Source organism: Crinia signifera, chromosome 8 (genome assembly GCF_055691185.1).
Source record: "Crinia signifera chromosome 8, ASM5569118v1, whole genome shotgun sequence".
Lineage (NCBI taxonomy): Eukaryota > Metazoa > Chordata > Amphibia > Anura > Myobatrachidae > Crinia > Crinia signifera.
The window spans coordinates 17,751,414-17,772,319 of NC_139224.1; the positions used below are offsets into that span (position 1 = coordinate 17,751,414).

The window sequence follows — 20,906 nt, forward strand, 5'->3', positions numbered from 1 at the left end:
CGGGGGCATCGCGTCGGGACCATTGTTAATGGTCCCGACCGACACGATGCCCCCGATATTTTACCTTTACCGACACGATTTCAATGTTAAAATATTTTTTAACATTGAAGCCTATGGGGAAATCGGGGGCATCGCGTCGGTCGCGTCGGTCGCGTCGGGACCATTGTTAACGGTCCCGACCGACGCGATGCCCCCGATATTTTGTCCTAGCCGGCCAAATGGACCTGATTTCAAAGGAAATCGGGTCCATCGTATGGATCGTGTACCTTAACTTAAAGGTACACGATCCATACGATTGTGGCCGTGCTAGGAAACAAGTACCATTCCTTCTAATATTTTCCCCAAAATGGATGTAAGGCTGACTGGTCTATAATTTTCAGTGTTAGTTTTGCTACCATATTGGTACATACGTTAGCTATGCGCCAGTCCCTTGGTAACGTCCCCGAGTTTATTGATTCCTCAAATATCAGCTATAATGGTAGCGCTATGACAGAACTCCATTCTTTTAGTATCCTAGGGTGTATTTCGTCCGGGCCAATTTGTTACTATTTAGGTTCTGTAATCTATTTTGGACTATTTCCTCACTCAAACATACAGTTTGGGAGGAATCAAGAGCCGAGCGATTAATCTGTGGGAGAACCTCTGAAGACTCATTGAATAATTCTGCTTTCTCTTTTCCTTCCATTTTAGTTTCGCAGTTAAACAATGGACAGTGTGAGATTACCGACATCTAGGTTAATAGTGGACACAGAATATATAAGTCTCCAGTCACCAACAATGCATTTCTAAGGAAAACCAACATGAAATATGCAATTAATATTCATGAATGTAAATAATGTATGGCCAAGAGTAATGATTATAATTTACTGGTAGACAAATGTCCATCACATCCTTCTCGGTACCATGAGACATGGACATCAGGAGAAATACTCACTTCTATACCCAGAGTTCCTTGCTGAAAATTATCTTCACAGGTTACTTCATATGTGTCTCCATCTTCAGATCTCCACTGGCATATACAGCATGAAGAAGAAGCAGGAGAGTCAGTAACACGTATTGTCTCACACGGTACAGCGGTGACACTTAACACTGAGATCACGATGAGTGCATGAGTTCTACTCAACTACAAGACTGGCTCTAGTTCTGTGCGCACTGACATCTTACTAACCATATCGGGCCTCAAACAGTGCACATTAGTAGTATAGTCATTGGTGTTAATGTGTGTTTGTATGCTGGCTAATTCACGGTAAGCATGTGTCCAACACAAGTACCGAACATGGACACCGTTCCCGGCCCCCTCCAATAATCAAAGATAAAGGATAATGTCATCCTAGTCATAACTAACAATGGTGACAACATCCCACACAGCGGTCACTTACCTTACAGAGCTCTCTCACCAAAACGAGGAAAATTTCTTGCCAAATGCAGACACCGCTGAAAATTGGAGTAAAATTAGGTCAATTGTAAAGACAGAATAAGCTTATTTAGTATCATATGTAACAGTCATATACGCTGCGTAGTACCAGTGAGTGGCAATGTACCAGAATACACTGTAGGTTGCAGCACACACCTGCTTACAGGTGACGCGCTGTAGTAGTACAGTATATATACTACTAGGTGATTCATCGCGCCCTACGGGCGCTCTTCATACCGGCATAAGGGGCAGCGCCTTCTTAATTTGTGAACATTTGTATTGTGAGAAATACAGTATGGTTAGAATTGTATGACAGATGCCTGTATTGCAACTTGAGTTATAGGTGAAATGTGTTAAATAGAGAGCATATGATTTGGAGGGGGGGGGGGGGTATTGTTTTTTTTAATTAAAAGTATGCAATAGTATACTAGGGTGTTTTGGGGTCAGCGGCTCCCCACTAGCGGAGGTCACGACACAGGAAAACAGGAGGCTGGGTAGTGATAGGGGTGTGTGGGCATAAGGGGGACTAAAGAGGAGGGTGGGGGACACTGTGCAGCTTCTGCCAGTGGGTGAGGGTCCAGCATGGCAGCACAGGAGTACAGGATGGTGGCCCTCAGTCAGTGTCTCCTCCTACCGGGGTGCATGAGAGCAGGAGGCTGGGTGGTAAAGCATGATCGGGGAATGTGGGCAACACAGGGTGAGCGAGTCCCCACTGGCGGAAGTTACGGCGCAGGAGAACAGGAGGCAGGGCAGTGATAGAGGTGTGTGGGCATGAGGGGTAGTAAAGGTTTTTGTCTGTTGAAGAGTAGGGATGGGCATTGGTGCAGACGCCATCGATGGTTGGCATTGATGGCGATTTTGCACCCTGCCATCGATAGTAGTAACATATTACTTGGATAACCATTGATTGTTGTAGCTATCGATGGTCATCCATTATATCTGACTGAATAGGCCATGGGTCAATCAGAACTCGGTGGTGGGACTTCCGGGTGTGGGGTGCTTCGTGTCCCGGCACCTTCAATTTTTTTTAAACTTGATCGGTTCTCCTTTGCCGTTGATGTAGGGAAACTATCTGTCCTCTCAAATCAATGGCAAAAGTATTCAACATCGCCCATAAATCATCGATGATTTGAAATCATTGATGGTCGATGGGCATCTCTGGAAGAGGAAGAGGGTGGAGGACAATATGCAGCTCCCGGCAGTGGGTGAGCATCTCCTCCCACTGGGAGCATGAGAGCAGGAGGCTGTATAATAGTGGTATGTGGGCAAGACATTGATAAAAGTTGTGGCGCTGGTGCAGAGGACCGTGGGGACACTGGCAGTGGGGGAACCTGCAGCGCGGCAGCTAGGGCCAGATTTCCCACCTAGGGGCGGCACCTGCTTGTGGCGGTACAGGATCCCCCATTCTCACGGGGGTATGTGAAAAGCGGGAGCGGGGTCGCAGGGGTCCGCTGGGGGGGGAAATTGCCGGAAGAGGGTCAGGGGGGTCTGCAAATTGCGGGAGGGAGTGCGGAGATCTGCGATTAGCGGGAGGGGGCGGGGTCCGCAAATCACGGGAGGGGGCGCAGGAGGGCCTTAAATTGCGGGAATGGGGGGTCCGCAAATTGCGGGAGGGGGGTTGTGGGGGTCAGTGAATTGCGGGAGGGGGGGTTGTGGGGGTCCGTGAATCGCGGGAGGGGCGCGGGGGGTTCATGAATCGCGGGGAGGGGGGGTTTTGGGGGGTGCCGTGAATCGCGGGGGGATCGTGGGAGGGGGTCTGCAAATCGGGGGAGGGTGGTGTGAATCGCAGGGGGAGAGGGGGCACCGGAGGGGTCCGTGAATCGCGGGAGGGGGTCCGCAAATCGCGGGAGGGGGGCTAGAATCGTGCGAGGGGGCGCAAATGGTGGGAGGGGGAAGCAAATCGCAGGAGGGTGGGGGTGCCGTGAATCGCGGGAGGGGGCTGGGGTTCGCAAATCGCAGAAGGGGGGGGGGGCACGGGGGGGCCGTGAATCACGGGACGGGGGGTCGCTGCGAACCGCGAGAGGGGGTTGCAGGTCAGGGGCCACGCGAATCGCGGGAGGGGGGTCGCAGGGGTCCCGTGAATCGCGCGAGGTTGCGGGGGGTGCTGCGAATCGCGGGAGGTTGCGGGGGGGGGCCAGAGTTGCAGGAAGTCGTGGGGGCCCGCGAATCGCGGGAGGGGGGGTCGTGGGGGTCCCGCGAATCACGGGAGGGTGGGTCGCGGGGGGCCCTGCGAATCGCGGGAGGGGGGTCGTGGGTGTCCGAGGGAGGGGTGCTAGCAGAGGGGGGGTGGGTGCGGGAGTAATGGTGGATGGTGACTGTGGAGTAATGGTGGATGGTGGGCGTGTACTGTAGCCCTGGCTGGGCAGGGGGAGGTGATGTCAAGGGGGTGGGGTGAGTAGAACACTGGTATTTTTCTTAGGGGGGGCGGGTTTGTGTATAATGCTGGGCGTGAACGTTATACACATAGAACACTGGTCTTTTCCCTAGGGGGGCGGGTTTGTGTATCCTGCTGGGCGGGAACGTTATATACACAGGGGATGAGTGACAGATCTGGCTAAATATATAAGAGATATGCATAAGATTATATGATAACAAGAACTGGCGTTGCAGGTCTTCACAAAGATCCCTAGAGGACTGCTTCACTGTACCACGAGAATGCGAGAATCAATGTAACCTGGTGAGTGTGGTTAGTCAAGTCGGCACTGTAGGCTGCCTAGCATATAATCTGCGTTGGTGCTTTGTATGGAATTTGTACGCAGCTGAAGAGGTGCTGATAAACATACAATCAATTATGTGTCAATGTTTTAGAACAATTTCACTTCCTGAGGATGGGTCTAATAAAGCTGATAGTTTGGCAATGGATACCATGTGTTACGTGACGTAACTGACAGTTCCAGGCCCGGAGAGTGCCAGGCCATTCACATCTTTTGTATAGTTGTCTCATCTACAGCTAACCAATCATTGGTGAGCCTACCACCCTGGAATAAGCAAGAGTAAACCTATCGCCAATGGAACGGGTACTGGGGGGGGAGGTACCTTCAGTGAGTTTGCCTGCTTGCTCAGCTGCACCTCCGGGTAGTATTTTGGAGAACATGCTTTCTTCTGGGCCTGGTTGTCCCGGAGCTGCCCCTGCAGGTGTGGCTGTTGGTTTCTGGCCAATTTTTGCGGCTGTGAATAGAGAGAAACATAATTTATATAAATGATTTAGGACAGGCCTGGCCAGCCAACCGTTGTGGAACTACACATCCCAACATGCTCTGCCACAGTTTAAGCATTCCCAAAACTGTGGCAGGTTGATCAGGCTTGTCTAGGGATTTGTTATTTCAGTGACCAAACTAATCTCACCAGGTCTGTACCATGAGCCTACCCTTTCATATGTACAAACTGATGAGTGGTATGTACAGAGGACCTCTGGATAATGGTGCTTTGCATGGTATTATCATTTAAATCATGCTATGCATAAGGTACATACAGGTTTGTGAAGGTTCTACTCATTTTCTACCTAATGAGGCATCTTTTTTTGATGTAATATGGGTGACGTGCATAGTAATAGAGAAGTTTATCCATTTACTGTACATAGATTATACAGCTGGTCTTCTCGTGGGCCAGAATGCCTACCATCATATATTCTACAGCAGGTCTTCTCCTGGGCCATACTGCCTACCACCATAGCTTATACAGCTGGTCTTCTACTGGGCCAGACTGCCTACCATCACAGATTCTGCAGCTGGTCTTCTCGTGGACCAGACTGCCTACTATCATAGATTCTACAGCAGCTCTCCTCCTTGGCCAGACTGCCTACCATCACAGATTCTACAGCTGGTCTTCTCCTGGACCAAACTGCCTACCATCATAGATTCTACAGCGGGTCTTCTTGTGGGTCAGACTGCCTACCATCATATATTCTACAGCAGGTCTTCTCCTGGGTCAAACTGCCTACCATCATAGATTCTACGACATGTCCTCTCCTAGGCCAGACTGCCTACCATCATACTGTAGATTCTACTGCTGGTCTTCTCCTAGGCCAGACTGCCTACCATCATAGATTCTACAGCAGGTCTTCTCCTGGGCCAGACTTCCTTCTATGATAGATTCTACAGCTGGTCTTCTCCTGGACCAGCCTGCCTCCCTCTGTAAGATTTCATCTAGACAGGGCACCATCCCTATAGGGGTCTATCCCTAGGCCAGACTACCTACCAATTTAGGAACTGTACAAGGTCTCATAAGACTCATAGACTGCCTCATTGTGTAGGTTCTCTAGGGGTCATTTCCCAGTAGTGTCCCTATATACACGTAGCTTCTCCTTCTGGAGAAGATGTGAACATTGAGATACGTTACCCAGTACAAGCAGAACCGTCACATAATCTCAGTATACAATGTGACCTCTGTTTCCATATTCTAGCCAGTTATTGTCTCACTATATTCTCCAGCATATATATACACCAGGGGTCAAATGTAATAGGGTCTGAGATTGCCGGGGGTGCGCGGGGCCAGGCAATATCTGATAATTTATAAAGCAGCAATCCTTTCTAAAGCACGACCATGTCTGGTAAAGGATTGCCAAACAAATGTCAGGCAACGTCCGGCACGCCCCACCGCCGGCAATCTCGGACCTGATTACATTTACCCCGGATGTATTCCACAAATCAGGGTCAAATAAAGTGATTTATAGAAAAACATTTTTAATTTATTAGAAAAACATATTAGAATGTAAGCTCCTTGGTGCAGGAACTTCTTCCTCAGGTGCCTGGCAAAGCCAATATCTATTCCCCTCTACTTACTCAGTGATAGGACATAGACATACATGTTAGTTACGTGACAACAAGGGTCTTGTGTAGCAGAGGTACCCACTGATATAGAGACACTATCAAATCACAGTGTATGATCTTACTGCAATGTATGTATCCATATGCAATCAGGGGGACCGTTACCAAGGTCAGCCAGGAACACCGGCGGTTAGGACTTGATAACGCAAGCACAATCACGTTTGCTATGTGTGCATTATAAATGCAGTCCTGGAAGTCGGAATGAATTGGCAGCTGTTAGTAAATATTCCCTTGTCTGAGTCCGACTGCTGCGGAGGATTGCATTCACTGGACTTACCGGCAGGAGCCGCTTGCATTGCAGCCTGTGGTGCTCTGGCCGGTTGCGGTGTTGGCTTTGCTGCCACCTTGGAGCTGTCTGTTGGTTCCACTTTTGGCTGGAAATGTAAAGTTGAAGAGATCAGACTTGGCAATGCTCTGCGGGGGGAGCACATAGAGTATAGCACTGACCAGTAAGTCTCTGGGCTAGCGAGGTTTATTTGTGTATCTGGGTGGGTCTATCAGCATACTGTCCTATATCAGCCTGACATGCAGCAGGGCTGGTAGTGTGCCTCTGTTCTGTACCTTTCCTATGCATTCCACCCTTACTCTCATTCCTCCGTCCAGTGAGAGCCAGGAGCCATACTGACACCTGGGGTGTAACGATTTACTGTACCACACTGTGCCGTTCCTGCAATATTGTAATGCACAGTGACTACTGTATAACGGGTCTAAATCTGCATTATGTTCAGTATGTATTACCAATAATGACCACTTGGGGGAACCCTAACCTTAAGTCATTCATTGCACAATCCAAACCAAACTATGGCCCTCCTGCTGTTGTGGAACTATTCATCCCAGCATGCCTTAGCATAGTTTTAGCATTCCCTAATAGCAAAACTGTGGCAAGACATGATTGGACTTGTAGTTTCACAGCAGCTGGAGAGCCATAGTTTGGACATGACTGTCTTAGATGGTAAGCCAGGACCACTGCTGTAGCCTGGTGCTGGGATGTGATACCTATAGAGGAGATGCACAGTTAGCATTGGTATTCCCTGTATGGGCATAGCCAGGTTGCAGTGTATGCTAGTATGGTAACATCACGCTGACATCATTCTATCTAGTGACACAATTACTGAACCGAATGTTATCAAATATATTTTATATTGCAATATCCAGATTAGGCCTTTTCATGCTACTATATATACTGTATGAGGTTACAAAGCACAGAGGGGGGAATTTACTACTGTTAGATGGGAATTCTATTTCACATGGGATGTTGCTATGGGAAACCAATCAGAATCTACTTATTTATTTAGCACTCTCTAGAAGATAACAGACAGGATCTGATTGGTTACCCATAACAACATCCCATGTGAAATAGAACTCCCATCTTAGTAAATTCCCCCAGAGTGTGTTATATACCTGGGTGCACAGTATGGCTATATGTCAGCTTAAGTTGCTGACACTGCTCCATTACCATACAGCTGTAACGAGGCACCAAATGCAGAACATCAGCGGGCATGGTGCCTCCATTTAATGGCAGTGCCAGGGTCTCTGTCTCTTGACGAAGATTTCCTGGCCTCAGGGACAGAGCTGCATGTCCTAAAGGGGCAATGAGCCTGCCAATGGTGTAGCAGAGGATTCCGTTCTGGTCCTCTTACACAGCAGTGGATCGCACATGCATGCAGGGGGCATCTACTTCTCTTGATCCTCCAGCCCTGACTCCTCTTCCAAATCCTATGGCTCTGACTCTTCTATTTGTTTTTGATTCTCAAGCCCTGACATCTCCTACTGATCCTCCTGCACTGACTACTCCTATTAATTATTCTGTCCTCTCCTACAGATCTTCATTCCCTGACTCTTCCTCATCCAAATCTTCCTGGCCTGACTCCTCCTCCTCCTGCACCGACTTCTACTACAAAGCATCCTTCCCATTGTTCAAGATCCCCCTGCAGACTCCTATTACAGATCCTTCTTTCCTGACTCCTCCTTCAAATACTCCTGCCTGTCAGTAGCGCACGCAGGGGGGGTTTCTGGGTACCCAGAAACCCCCCCAGGAGTCTAAGGGCCCTAGGCTGAAAGCTGAGGGTCCCCTCTTTCCATGGGTACAAGTATTTAAAAATCGGCCCGTGGGAACCGGAGATATCTGACTTCAAATCAGGTGCAGTCAGATATTTCAGGTTCTGTCTGACTCAGAGTTTCTCTGAGGGTATATTCCAAAAGCTGGGACTCTCCCCCATTGGTGGACACTAGTAGCTTGTCTCTACTATTCCCAGAACCAGAGATATCAGCCTTCCAGCAGCTGGTTACTACTCCAGCTACACACACCTGGTATGTAGTTTTATATTCTCGTTGGCAGATTGCTCGGCCTCCTGAACTCTGATCCCCTAGTCCCCAGTACCATTAATAGGTGGGATTCTCTTGTTTTTAAATCCATTAAAATCTAATAAATGTATTTCTGGGAACTGGAGATATCTGCAGTCAAGCAAGCTGTCCTCCCACCAGAAAATACTGAATAATATGCCCACTCCACTATACACCCCTCCTCTGCATATTAAACATCCTCTACCACCCTGGAAGTTATGTATCAGGGCCCCTTCATTCAGCCCAGTGCCCCCTTCTCCCACCCCATCTCCCACCATCTGTGCAGTAAAGGGGTAATTAATGGAAATTACTGATCCAGGCGCTACATGCTGAGCAGTTGATATAATACCCCCTACCACCCGGGGGACATCAAAGCTTCCCCCACCCCTACCGCTGGAGGATCAGTAGTGGCCCCAATACATTGCTATGCCCAGGGGTCTACACTGCTGTTGACGCCCCTGTATGTATATATATATATATATATATATATATATATGTATGTATGTATATATGTGTGTGTGTGTATATATATATATATTTTTTATTATTATTATTATTATTTATATACATTTGGTCTATCTATAATACTTTAACTGACCCGGCATATACTGGGTCACCTAAGTGTCCATCTCTGTGCTTTGCTCCGCCCCTCTGGAAACCCCCTTCTGAAAATCCTGCGTTTGCCACTGCTGCCTTTACTATTTCTCTTATTCCTGATCCTCCGGTTTTAACTGCACCTACTAATACTACTGTACTGACTACTCCTCCTACTTTGAATCTTCCTTTGGTTCTAGATCCTCATGGCCTAACAATTCCTGCTAATCCTCCTGACTCTTCATTTTGTTCCAGACCTGCCGCTTCTGAATTTTCCTGCACTGTGGCCTTTGTCCTATTACTCTAAAGCCTCCTTCCATGCTTTGTTCTATATCCTTCTGCCCGGTCTCCTACTACTGATACTCCTGTCCTTACTCTCCCTCCCTCAAATAATCCTCCTGACTCTTCTTGTTGTTCCAGATCCTCCTGCCCTGACTCTTCCTACTAATCCTCCTGCACTGCCAATTCCTACTGATCCTTCTACCCTGACTCTTGCTACTAATCCTCCTGCCCTGACTCTTCCTTCTAATCCTCCTGCCCTAACAATTCCTACTGATCCTCCTAACCTGACTCATCCTAATAATCCTCCTGCCCTGACACTTCCTACTAATCCTCTTGCACCAACAAATCTTACTGATCCTCTAACCGTGACATTTCCTAATAATCCTCCTGCCCTGACCCTTCCTACTTATCTACCTGCCCTGACTCTTCCTTCTAATCTACCTGCCCTGACCATTCCTAACAATCCTCCTGCCCTTACTCTTCCTAATAATCCTCCTGCCCGTACTCTTCTTAATAATCCTCCTGCCCTGACTCTTCCTACAAATCCTCCTGCGCTGAAAAACATTACTGATACTTTTGCCCAGACAATTCCTACTGATCCTCCGGCCCTGACTCATCCTACTAAGCCTCCAGTCCTGACAATTCCTACTGATCCCTCTCCCCTGACAATACCTACTGATCCTCCTGCCCTTACTCTTCCTACTGAGCTTCCTGCCCTGACTCTTCCTGATTTCTCCTGTTGATCCTCCTGCCCAGACTCTTCCTACTGATCCTCCTGCCCTGACCTTATCTACTGATCCTCCTGATCTGATTCTTCCTACTGATCCTCCTGCCCTGACTCTTCCTGCTGATGCTTCTGCCCTGAATCTAGCTACTAATTTCTCCTGTTGATCCTCCTGCCCTCACTCTTCCTACTGATTTCTCCTTCCCTGACTTTTCCTACTGATTTCTCCTGCTGATCCTCCTGCCCTGACCCTTCCTACTGATCCTCCTGCCCTGACAATTCCTACTCATCCTCCTGCCCTGACAATTCCTACTGATCCATCTGCCCAGACAATACCTACTGATCCTCCTGATCTGATTCTTCCTACTGATCCTCCTGCCCTGACTCTTCCTGCTGATGCTTCTGCCCTGAATCTAGCTACTGATTTCTCCTGTTGATCCTTCTGCCCTCACTCTTCCTACTGATTTCTCCTTCCCTGACTCTTCCTACTGATTTTTCCTGCTGATCCTCCTGCCCTGACCCTTCCTACTGATCCTCCTGCCCTGACAATTCCTACTCATCCTCCTGCCCTGACAATTCCTACTGATCCATCTGCCCAGACTCTTCCTACGGATTTCTCCAGCTGATCCTCCTGTCCCGACTCTTCCTACTGAACCCCCTGTCCCCTCTCTTCCTACTGATCCCTCCTTCCCTGACTCTCCCTACTGATCCCCCTACCCGACTTTCCCTACTGATTCCCCTACCCGACTCTTCCTACTGATCCACCTGCCCCTGACTCTTCCTATTGATCCTCCTGCCCTGGCTCTTCCTTCTAATATCTCCTGCCCTAACAATTCCTACAGATCCTCCTTACCTGACTCTTCCTAATAATCCTCCTGCCCTGACTCTTACTACTAATCCTCCTGCCCTGACAAATCCTGATACATCTGCCCTGACAATTCTTACTGATCCTTCCACCTGACTCTTCCTACTAAGCCTCCTGCCCTGACAAATCCTACTTATCCTCCTGCCATGACAATTCCTACTGATAATCCTCCCCTGATAATTACTGCTGATCCTTCTGTCCTGACAATTCCTACTGATACTCTTGCTATTGATTCCTCCTGCCCCAACTCTTCCTACCGATCCTCCTGCTCTTACTCCCTCAAACAATCCTCCTGACTCTTCCTGTTGTTCCAGATCCTTCTGCCTCGACTCTTCTTACTATTCCTCCTGCCCTGACAATTCCTACTGATCCTGCTGCCCTCACTATTCCTATTGATTCCTCCTGCTGAACCTCCTGCCCCGACTCTTCCAACTGGACTCCTCCTACTGATCCTCCTGCCCTGACCATTCCTACTGATACTTCTGCCCTGATTATCACCTTCCGACTGATTATCCTGCCATGACTCTTCCTACTGATTCCTGCTGCTGATCCTCCTGCCCAGACTCTTCCTACTAATCCTCCTGCCCTGACTCTTTCTACTAATCCTCCTGCCCTGACAAATCCTGATACGTCTAGCCTTACAATTCCTACTGATCCCCCCACCCTGACCCTTCCTACTAAGCCTCCTGCCCTGACTCTTCCATTAAGCCTCCTGGCCTGACAAATCCTACTGATACTTCTGCCCTGACAATCCTACTGATTCATCCTGCTGATCCTCTTGCCTGTTTCTTCCTACTGATCCTCCCGCCCAACTCTTCCTACTGGATTCCTCCTACTGATCCTCCTGCCCTGACCATTCCTACTGATTCTCGTGCCCTGCCCCTTTCTTCTGATACTCTTGCCCCGACTCTTCCTACTCATTCCTGCTGCTGATCCTCCTGCCTGACATTTCCTACTGAACATCCTGCTCTGACTCTTCCTCCAAATCCTCCTGCCCAGACAATTCCTAATGATCCTCCTGCCTTGATCCATCCTATTTATCCTCTTGCCCTGACTTCCTACTGATCTTCCTGCCCTGACAATTCCTACTGATCATTCTGCACTGACTCTTTGTATTGATACTGATCCTCCTGTCCTGATCCTTCCTACTGATCCTCCTGCCCTGACTCTTCCTTGTGACTTCTCCTGCTAATTCTCCTAGCCCCGAATCCTCCTACTGAACCTCCTGCCCTGAGTTTTCCTATTAATTCCTACTGCTGATTGGCCTGCCTCGACTCTTCTTCCTGATCCTCCTGTCCTTATGCTTGCTCCCTCAAATTATCCTCCTGACTCTTCCTTTTGTTCCAGGTCCTCCTGCTCTGACTCTTCTAACTAACTTGCTACTAATCTTCCTGCCCTGATAATTCCTACTGATCCGTCTGCCCTGACTCTTCCTACTAATCCTCCTGCCCTGACTATTTCTACTGATCCTCCTGCCCTGACTCTACCTACTGATTTATCCTGCTGACCCTCCTGCAATGACTCTTCTTACGGATCTTCCCGCCGTGACTCTTCCTACTGGTTCCTCCTACTGATCCTTTCACCATGACACTTCCTACTGATCCTCCTGCCCTGACTCTTCCTACTGAGCAGGAGTTGTCCGATTAGGAGGAGATAGAACCAGAGGAGCAGGAGGCCTACTGACTACTGAAGGAGAGATCCTTTTTTGTCTTTGTGTTTTCCTATTGTTTATCATTAAGGGACTACATTCACCAGCAGCGCAAAGCTGGAAAGTGCTGCTGTATTTCTACAAATAAATCAGAACTCATCTATATTTCATTTCACTTTATTTCCCAGTCATTCACCACCCAAGGAAGGAACTATTTTGCAAAGGTGTGGTTTGCCCTGGAGGATGGCCAGAACAATATTTGTAGGCTCAGGGAAGACTGGTCAGTCTGCCCATTGCTGACCTGCCTGATGCTGGTTTCATATGATGTGGTCCAAGACTACGAGTAATGTATTTATTATGCTCAGGGGGAAATTTACTAATCTGAATTCGTGGAAAAAAATTGTTTTGGGTGTATTAGTATTTTTGGCATTTACTATGCCAAAAATACAAATATTCGTGAAACGGCCGGCCAAATACGGCAGAAAAATACACTTTATTTTCCTGTCGTATTTGGCTTTAGCCTGCAAGGATCAGTCAGATCCATGCAGGCTTTAGTGATTAAAAAATATAAAACTAAATAAATAAATGAAAAAAATCAGCGTGGGGTCCCCCCCCCCACAGCTGAAACCAGCACCAGGCTGAAAGAGCCGGGCAGGTAATAAAAAATAAGGAAACCCGACAAATAGGGGTTCCCCGATTTTTTAAAACCAGCCCCAGGCTCCAGGTCCGGGGCTGGTTCCCAAAATACAGGGGATAAAATGAGTAGGGGTCCCCCGTATTTTAAGAACCAGCCCCAGGCCAAACCAGCCAGCAGGGTAATGTCACAGCCGGGGGACACATTATGTAAGGTCACGCGGCCAAAACATTCATCCCTACTGACCAGTCAGCCTGGCTAGGGGCCCTGGGGGAGTGGGGACCCTCCCAATAAAGGGGTCCCCCCCTCCAGGACTTACCTGACCAGGCTGAAGCCTGGTGCTGTCCCCGGTGGCCCTGGAGCGGTGGCACTTGTAGTTCCACAGTAAAAAAAAATAGTGAAATAAACACACACTGACACACAATAAAAATAAAACTTTAATACATCCAAAGCCCATACATACTGATGCTTACCTATCTTGAGCCCGTAGGTAGGTCTCTGGGTCTTGGTTCGGTGCCTTGTCCTGTTCCGGATCCATGTTGGCATTCGGCTCCATGTCGATGTCCATGTCGGCGGCGTCTGTGGGCGTCCATCCGGGCCTGAAGAAATTCATGGGGGACCTGTGGAAGGAAATCCAACTCACCCAGGTCCTCCTGTGAAGATCTGTAGTCTTAAACCGACGTAGTCCTGGTCTTCTGTCACCTGCCGGCAATAGAATCATTCAGAGGAGAGGCGCGGAAGATGAAAGATCTCTGCGCCTCTAAGTCCATGAGCGGGGTACCAGCGGCTGATGCAGTGGACTACGGCGGAGACGATGACGGGATCTTCGCCACAGGACCTGGTGAGTAGGATTTCCTTCCACAGGTTCCCACTATGGATTTCATCGGATCCTGAAGCCCTGGAGCCCCGGACTCTGAAGCCCTGGAGCCCCGGACCCCCGACTCAGCAGCCCTGGAGCCCCGGACCCCGGGACCTACCTACAGGCTCAAGATAGGTAAGTATCAGTATGTGTGTGTAATGTATGTATTAAACTTTTATTTTTCTGTGTTGTCAGTGTGTGTTTATTTAACTAATTATTTTACTGTAGAACTACAAGTGCCAGCGGGCCCTTTAATGCCCCGCAGGCTGGGACATGTGGTTCTCCAAGTCCCAGCTTGCGGGGGAGGCTTGCTGGGACTCATAGTTCCACAGTAAAAGACAATAGTTTATTCTATTTTTTTTACACTGAAATCAGTCCGGTGACCACCGCACAGGGTCACCGGGGACAGCACCAGGCTTCAGCCTGGTCAGGTAAGTCCTGGAGGAGGGGGGGACTTTATTGGGGGGGGGGGTCCCCACTCCCCCAGGGCCCCTGGCCAGGCTGACTGGTCGGTAGGGTTAATGTTTTGGCCGCGGGACCTTATCTAATAAGTGTCCTCCAGCTGTGACATTACCCTGCTGGCTGGTTTGGCCTGGGGCTGGTTCTTAAAATACGGGGGATCCCTACTCATTTTGTCCCCCGTATTTTGGGAACCAGCCCCGGACCTGGAGCCTGGGGCTGGTTGTAAAAAATCGGGGAACCCCTACTTGCGGGGTTTCCTGATTTTTTATTACCAGCCCCGGCTCTTTCAGCCTGGTGCTGGTTACAGCCATGGGGGGGGGGGGACCCCACACCGATTTTTTCTTTTTATTTTTACACCTTGCAGCCTGCACGGATCTGACTGATCCGTGCAGACTGCCTGTAGTTATTCATAGTTACATAGTAGGTAAGGCTGAAAAAAGACTTGCGTCCATCTGGTTCAACCTGGTATAGATATCCATTGCTGATTTGGTAGGTTCTGGTATTTTACAGACAAATTATATTTCTTATTTGTACCCATGGATGTTTTTCTCCAGTAAATGTTTGTCCAACTTTGCCTTGAACGCATTTAATGAGCCAGCCGTTACCACCTCTCTGGGAAGAGAGTTCCAGAGTTTGACTGTTCTGACCGTAAAGAAATTCTTTCTACTAGCTGAATGAAATCTTTTTTCTTCTAATCTATACTCATGCCCTTGTGTCCTAGATTCCTTTCTAGTAGAAAAGAGGGTGTGTGACAGTTCCTTATATTGGCCCTTGATATACTTGTACATGTTGAGCATGTCCCCCCTTAAACGTCTCTTTTCTAATGTAAATAGTCCCAAATTGCTTAATCTCTCCCCGTAGCTTAAATTCTCCATTCCCCTAATAAGCTTTGTTGCTCGCCTTTGGACTTTTTCTAATTCTATGATGTCCTTTTTATAGTGTGGGGCCCAGAACTGTACTCCGTACTCTAGGTGAGAAGAGTATATACGGCCAGCTAATACGAATTAATACGACATCTGAGGGTTACCAAACTCCGGAACATGACTTTGCATACGACGTATGCAGTCGTATTCATTCGTATTAAGAATACGAATGCAATTTTTTGTATTCATATAGTAAATTTTGCCCCACATTACAAGGGCCGAACAGCCCATTTATCGCTTATGCAAATTCCAAGTTCTTCCTTTAGTTGCACTTTCACATGGCATTTTCAGATCGGTATTTCCTTGAATTTACAGCCCACAAACACAGCTTGATGAGAGAGTCTTTGACCCACATGTAAGACTGACCTATTGATTTAATATGTGATCTATAGACTGAGGAATATTTGTCTTACAAGCTTTAATAGCCAACCTTTCAGTTCTTGGATTAGCATTTTAAAAAGAGACTAATTTATGTGTCTTTTGCCCAATGAACATTCATGACTGAGTTCTAGATTGAAGGTTTTTACTTACTAGTACTGCTGGCTGAGCAGGGGGTTGCGCAGTCTGTGGTGGTTTTGTTGCCTGTTGAGGCGCTTGCTGTTGTTGCTGCTGCATCTGTGTCCGCGGTGCTGGCTGACCTTGGGGCCCTGGCTGCTGTGGCCGTGAAGATGGCGGAACTTGGCTGCCCGATGTCGGCTGTTGCTGCTGCTGCTGTAGCCCCTGTGTCCTCGTTGGTTGAGTCGATCCCTGTTGATGCTGAGACTGAGGATGAGTATCTTGGTGTAAAGGTGCTTGATGGGGTGCTTGATGGGGTGCTTGATGGGTTGTTTGATGGGGTGTTTGATGGGACAACGATTGATGGGAAGATTGATGGGAAGTTTGCTGTGAAGGTTCAGCAGGCTGCTGCTGTCTGGAACTTTGCTGCTGAGAATGTGGTTGTCTGCTCTGCTGCTGTTGACTTGATTGGGGCGGTCTACTTTGCTGTGACCCCTGATGATGAGACTGTGATTCAGGTTTTTGCTGCTGCGATTGCCTTTGGGATTTCTGGGCTTCTGAAGGATGGTAATAGCTGGACGATGGCCTTGATTGCTGTGAGTAATCGGAGGAACTCAGCGGATAGCCAGATTGGGATCTTGAATCTGATTGTTGCACCTTCTTCAAAGAGGATGATGGATGAGAGTGTGGACGTGTTTCATGCCGTCCTTGTTCTCTTAGGTGCGGCTTAGATGATCGTCTTGACTGTTCATCAATATGACGAGAAGAGGAAGAAGTCTGTCTTCCAGAATCTCCATGATGTCTGTGGTCTTTAGAAGAGGAGTGTCGAGGTTGAGAATAGTCATCGTGTTGCCACATATCATCATCGGGGGGCTCATCATAATCATGATATGTATGTTTTACCGGTATTTTTTTCTGGGACGAAGAGTGGCTGCTATAGTACCTTGATCGATCAGAGCGAATTTCTCTTGGCTTATCAAACCAATCCGTTTCCTCCTGACCCAAATGATAGGCTTTGGGAACCAAAAACAAACCATGGTCAGCTTTTGTGACCCATGACGAGAGTGGATTATACTGAAGCCATGCAACAAACTTACAGGAAGCCGTTTACGACATGCAGCAATGCTGAAAGATACACGAAGGAACCATCACTGGACTCTCACAAATTAAAGTTTTGGGAGCTCACCATGTGGCCACACACATGAAACAAAACCACCAATGAAACATAAATAAGAGGTGTAAAAACGAGGAGAAAAGGCACATCATGCAAACTCAGGAAAAGGCATATAGTTCTATGAATTGCATGAAACAATAAATATGAGGTAATCATCTCCAGCATGCTGAGATATCACCATTTATAGTCTTTACCTTCACTGTCTGACACAACACAGTGTGAATCGTCCATCATGTAACTCTCTTCCTGTTTGTATGTATGGCTTCTTGGCACTTCTTTAGAATGATCTTGCACGTCAGGCAGTGAGTGGCTGGAACAGAAGGGAGGGCAACTTTCCACAGAGGATTGAGGCATGGGGCCACCTGAGGAACGAGACATACCAACAGACTTTCCAAGGGGGCTTACAGGGCTTTCTTCTTCCGATGGCTGGGAACGCATTTGGGGTCTTCCTCGGCTCTGACTCATGGTAAGAGTGGAAGGTTTGGAACTTGATTTGTGATAACGGTCGGTAGTGTCCCGCTCATAAGACTTGCTCCTACTGCTTCCAGGGTCACGACTTGATTTTTCCAAAGCACAATTGGAAGCTGATCGGGAACGGCTTCCACTACCATAAATTCTATCATCATCCTCCACCATGTCTCTACTGGAGACCCCATAATACTTCTGCTGTTCATAGACATTTTTCTTCAAGCCGTAAGTTATCTCATCCTGAAGCTTCTTTGCTCTTGATGAGACACTGCTGCTGCTCATTGGCGCACTTTGTGGGTAGGAAGCAGCCAGGTCAGATTCTACATCTTTAGCTTCCTCAATTGGAGAAAACTTGGAAATTTTTTGCTCCATTCCCTGCTTTCGGTGCTTGCTGCGCTTGGAGGACACCACAGCTGGAGCCAAGTTTTTGGAAGAATGTTTTTGCATCCCAACACTAGATCCATGTTTGTCTAGACGTGTGGAGTGTCGGGAATCATTATCTCCATAATAATAGCTGCCACTCATAGAGTCGCGCCCATTATTATCACTGCAATGCTGGTAGGTGCTTTTCCCCCTGTAATCTGAGTTGTGATGGTCATAGTCCTCTTCAGACTCTTCCTCGGCTCTGGCATAGCAACAAGGCTTGCTGGAGTGATCACTTTCCATATGGCCATTCTTCTCTTTCATGTGTCGCACATTATTATTCTGATGCACAGACTGAGGAAACTGATCTACTTTCTGGCTTTCTGATGAAGATGGATTTTCTTTAGTCAGTTCACTGATATCTTCAATCATAACGTAGTTACGGGGAATGTTTTGTTCCAGATTAGTATAAAGGGAATCTGACGAATAAGTGTTTGTGGGGCTCTCTGCCCCATTGCCTCTCTCTGCTTGCCTAACCTCTACTGCCTTGTATTGGTCAAAATTACTGGGTACAGTGGTGTTACTGAAGGCGGTATCTGGTGTGGCTGAAGATATCACCACTGTGGGATTTCCGATCACTTCATAGTTTGTAGGGACTTTGTGCTCTAGATCAGCCAGCGATGTCTGTCTAGGCTTCTGGTGGGCAGTGTGAGAGTCTGGTGGCTGGAAGCCTGAATTTACAGAAGTTTGCAATGGAGTCTGATTTGCATAGGTAGTCTGAGCTTGGTAAGGGTTTGGTGGCCGGAAACCTGTGTGATTTTGCAAGCCTAACTCTGGTTGATAAGCTGTTGCTGGTGCAATGTTGTGGGTCTGATATGAGCTTTGTGCAGGATAATTGGACAGTTGGGTTTGGAAGTTGTTTTGAGATGGCCCATTACTAGATACAGTATACTGCGGTTGCTGAAATCTGTTTGGTTGTAGAGGGGCAGAAACTGGGGCAGTGGTTTGGCCTGTGGTGTACTGGTAAGAATTAGCTGTGTAAGAGGATGCCGATGTTTGAAACGCCTGTGTGGTCTGGAAATCGGAATACTGAGGAGCGTTGCCACTCCTGTTCAATAGACCACTGCCATCGTAACCAGACATCCGAATGTTGTTGAGCTCACTATCTGACATGTAATCCCTGTTCTCACCCAAACTCCTAAGGTAAGAGAAATCTCTTCTACCCCCGTTATCTTTTACCAAAGACTCTTTTCTCTGATGGATGCCAAGTTCTAAATACTTCAGCTTAGCATCAATTTCTTTCTCTTCCTCCTCCAGCTCCGCTTGCTGCTTGCGTAACTTCGTGGATTCTTGCTCTACGATCTTCAGGTCATGGTCAATGGTTTTTAGAAACCCAACTTTTGGCATCTGAATGGCTTGACCTGCCGTCATCTTCTGAGTGAGGCTTGGCATGTACATTTGGGAATGAGCCTGACTTGTGGTCAGTGGAAGATGAGCCTCATCAGGCGGAGGGCTGGGCAGGGTTCGCTTCACTTTGCGTGTCAAAGTATTGGACTGGAAAGCTGAAATCTACAACGAATAAAATAGATGTGTAGACTGCCTAACAATATTACACAAAGCGAAAAAGAAAAGGAAATCATATACAAACATGCACAAAAGTACAAAAATACAAATGTATCAAAATCAAGTATACACCATTGAAAGGCAAACTCAAATCATTCAGGGTTCCAACTAGGAAAATAATATGCATTTCTCATTTCTCTGTGAAAACAAATGATATGTGAAATAGGAAAGCCGCGGAAGCGGTGTAATAGAGTGTTACGTGACAGACGGTGGTTCTATAGACAGTTATATAGCAGTTCTATAAGACTGTATATATAGCGTGAGCCACCATGGAGATGTAATACAGTATAATCATAGGATCGATCCCGCTGTGTTTCAGTGACCCACATTACATGCACGCTCTTACACTTATGGCCACTAGTAGGTGCTGCCCATGGTTCTCCGATATTCATGCAGCTGCTAAGCACAGTGCCAGGTCATACAATCAGGCGTGCAACATATGATAACAATACAGTGTTAGTATGGAGGATGCAATGTAATTATTCTGCAAGGCTGACGGCATAGGACTCTAGTATTAGGGAATGGCTAATACTGTGGGGGCAGCTGAGAGGATACATGTACTCTATGTATAGCACAATTCTGCTTCAGATGGGACCTGGCTAGCAGATCTGTGATGGAGCCTACAACATGTACTGAGCCTACAAGCTGTGAGATGTCTGCGGAGCAGTGTGAGAGCGGTGACTAATGTATACAGAGCCTACAAGCTGTGAGATGTCTGCGGAGCAGTGTGAGAGCGGTGACTAATGTATACAGAGCCTACAAGCTGTGAGACTTCTGCGGAGCAGTGTGAGAGCTGTGGGTAAAATATGCAGAGCCTACAAGCTGTGAGATGTGTGTGGAACAGTGTGACAACTGTGGCTAACATGTACGGAGCCTACAAGCTGTGAGATGTCTGCGGAGCAGTGTGAGAGAAGTGACTAACATACAGTATAAAGAGCCTACAAGCTGTGAGACGTCTGCGGAACAGTGTGACAGCTGTGGCTAACATGTATTGAGCCTACAAGCTGTGAGACGTCTGCGGAGCAGTGTGACAGCTGTCACTAATATGTACCGAGCCTGCAAGCTGTAATATGTCTGTGGAGCAGTGGCTAACATCTACAAGCTGTGAGACATCTGCGGAGCAGTGTGAGAGCTGGGACAAACATGTACGGAGCCTACAAGCTGTGAGACGTCTGCGGATCAATGTGACAGCTTTCACTATATATAGAG

At 47.7% G+C, this 20,906-nt stretch overlaps 1 protein-coding gene across 1 annotated transcript in view; it reads right to left on the bottom strand.

Annotated features, from left to right (window-relative positions):
* BSN (bassoon presynaptic cytomatrix protein) overlaps positions 1-20,906 on the bottom strand; it is a 162,346-nt gene that overhangs the window by 6,112 nt on the left and 135,328 nt on the right. The window contains exons 6-11 of the mRNA XM_083155867.1: positions 17,438-19,643; positions 16,106-17,082; positions 6,518-6,614; positions 4,451-4,582; positions 1,380-1,434; positions 935-1,009 (exon numbers count right to left, since the gene is read on the bottom strand). Of these exons, the coding sequence (XP_083011993.1) occupies positions 1,394-1,434; positions 4,451-4,582; positions 6,518-6,614; positions 16,106-17,082; positions 17,438-19,643 (3,453 nt within the window). The 3' untranslated portion in view covers positions 935-1,009; positions 1,380-1,393. The remainder of the gene's footprint in view (positions 1-934; positions 1,010-1,379; positions 1,435-4,450; positions 4,583-6,517; positions 6,615-16,105; positions 17,083-17,437; positions 19,644-20,906) is intronic.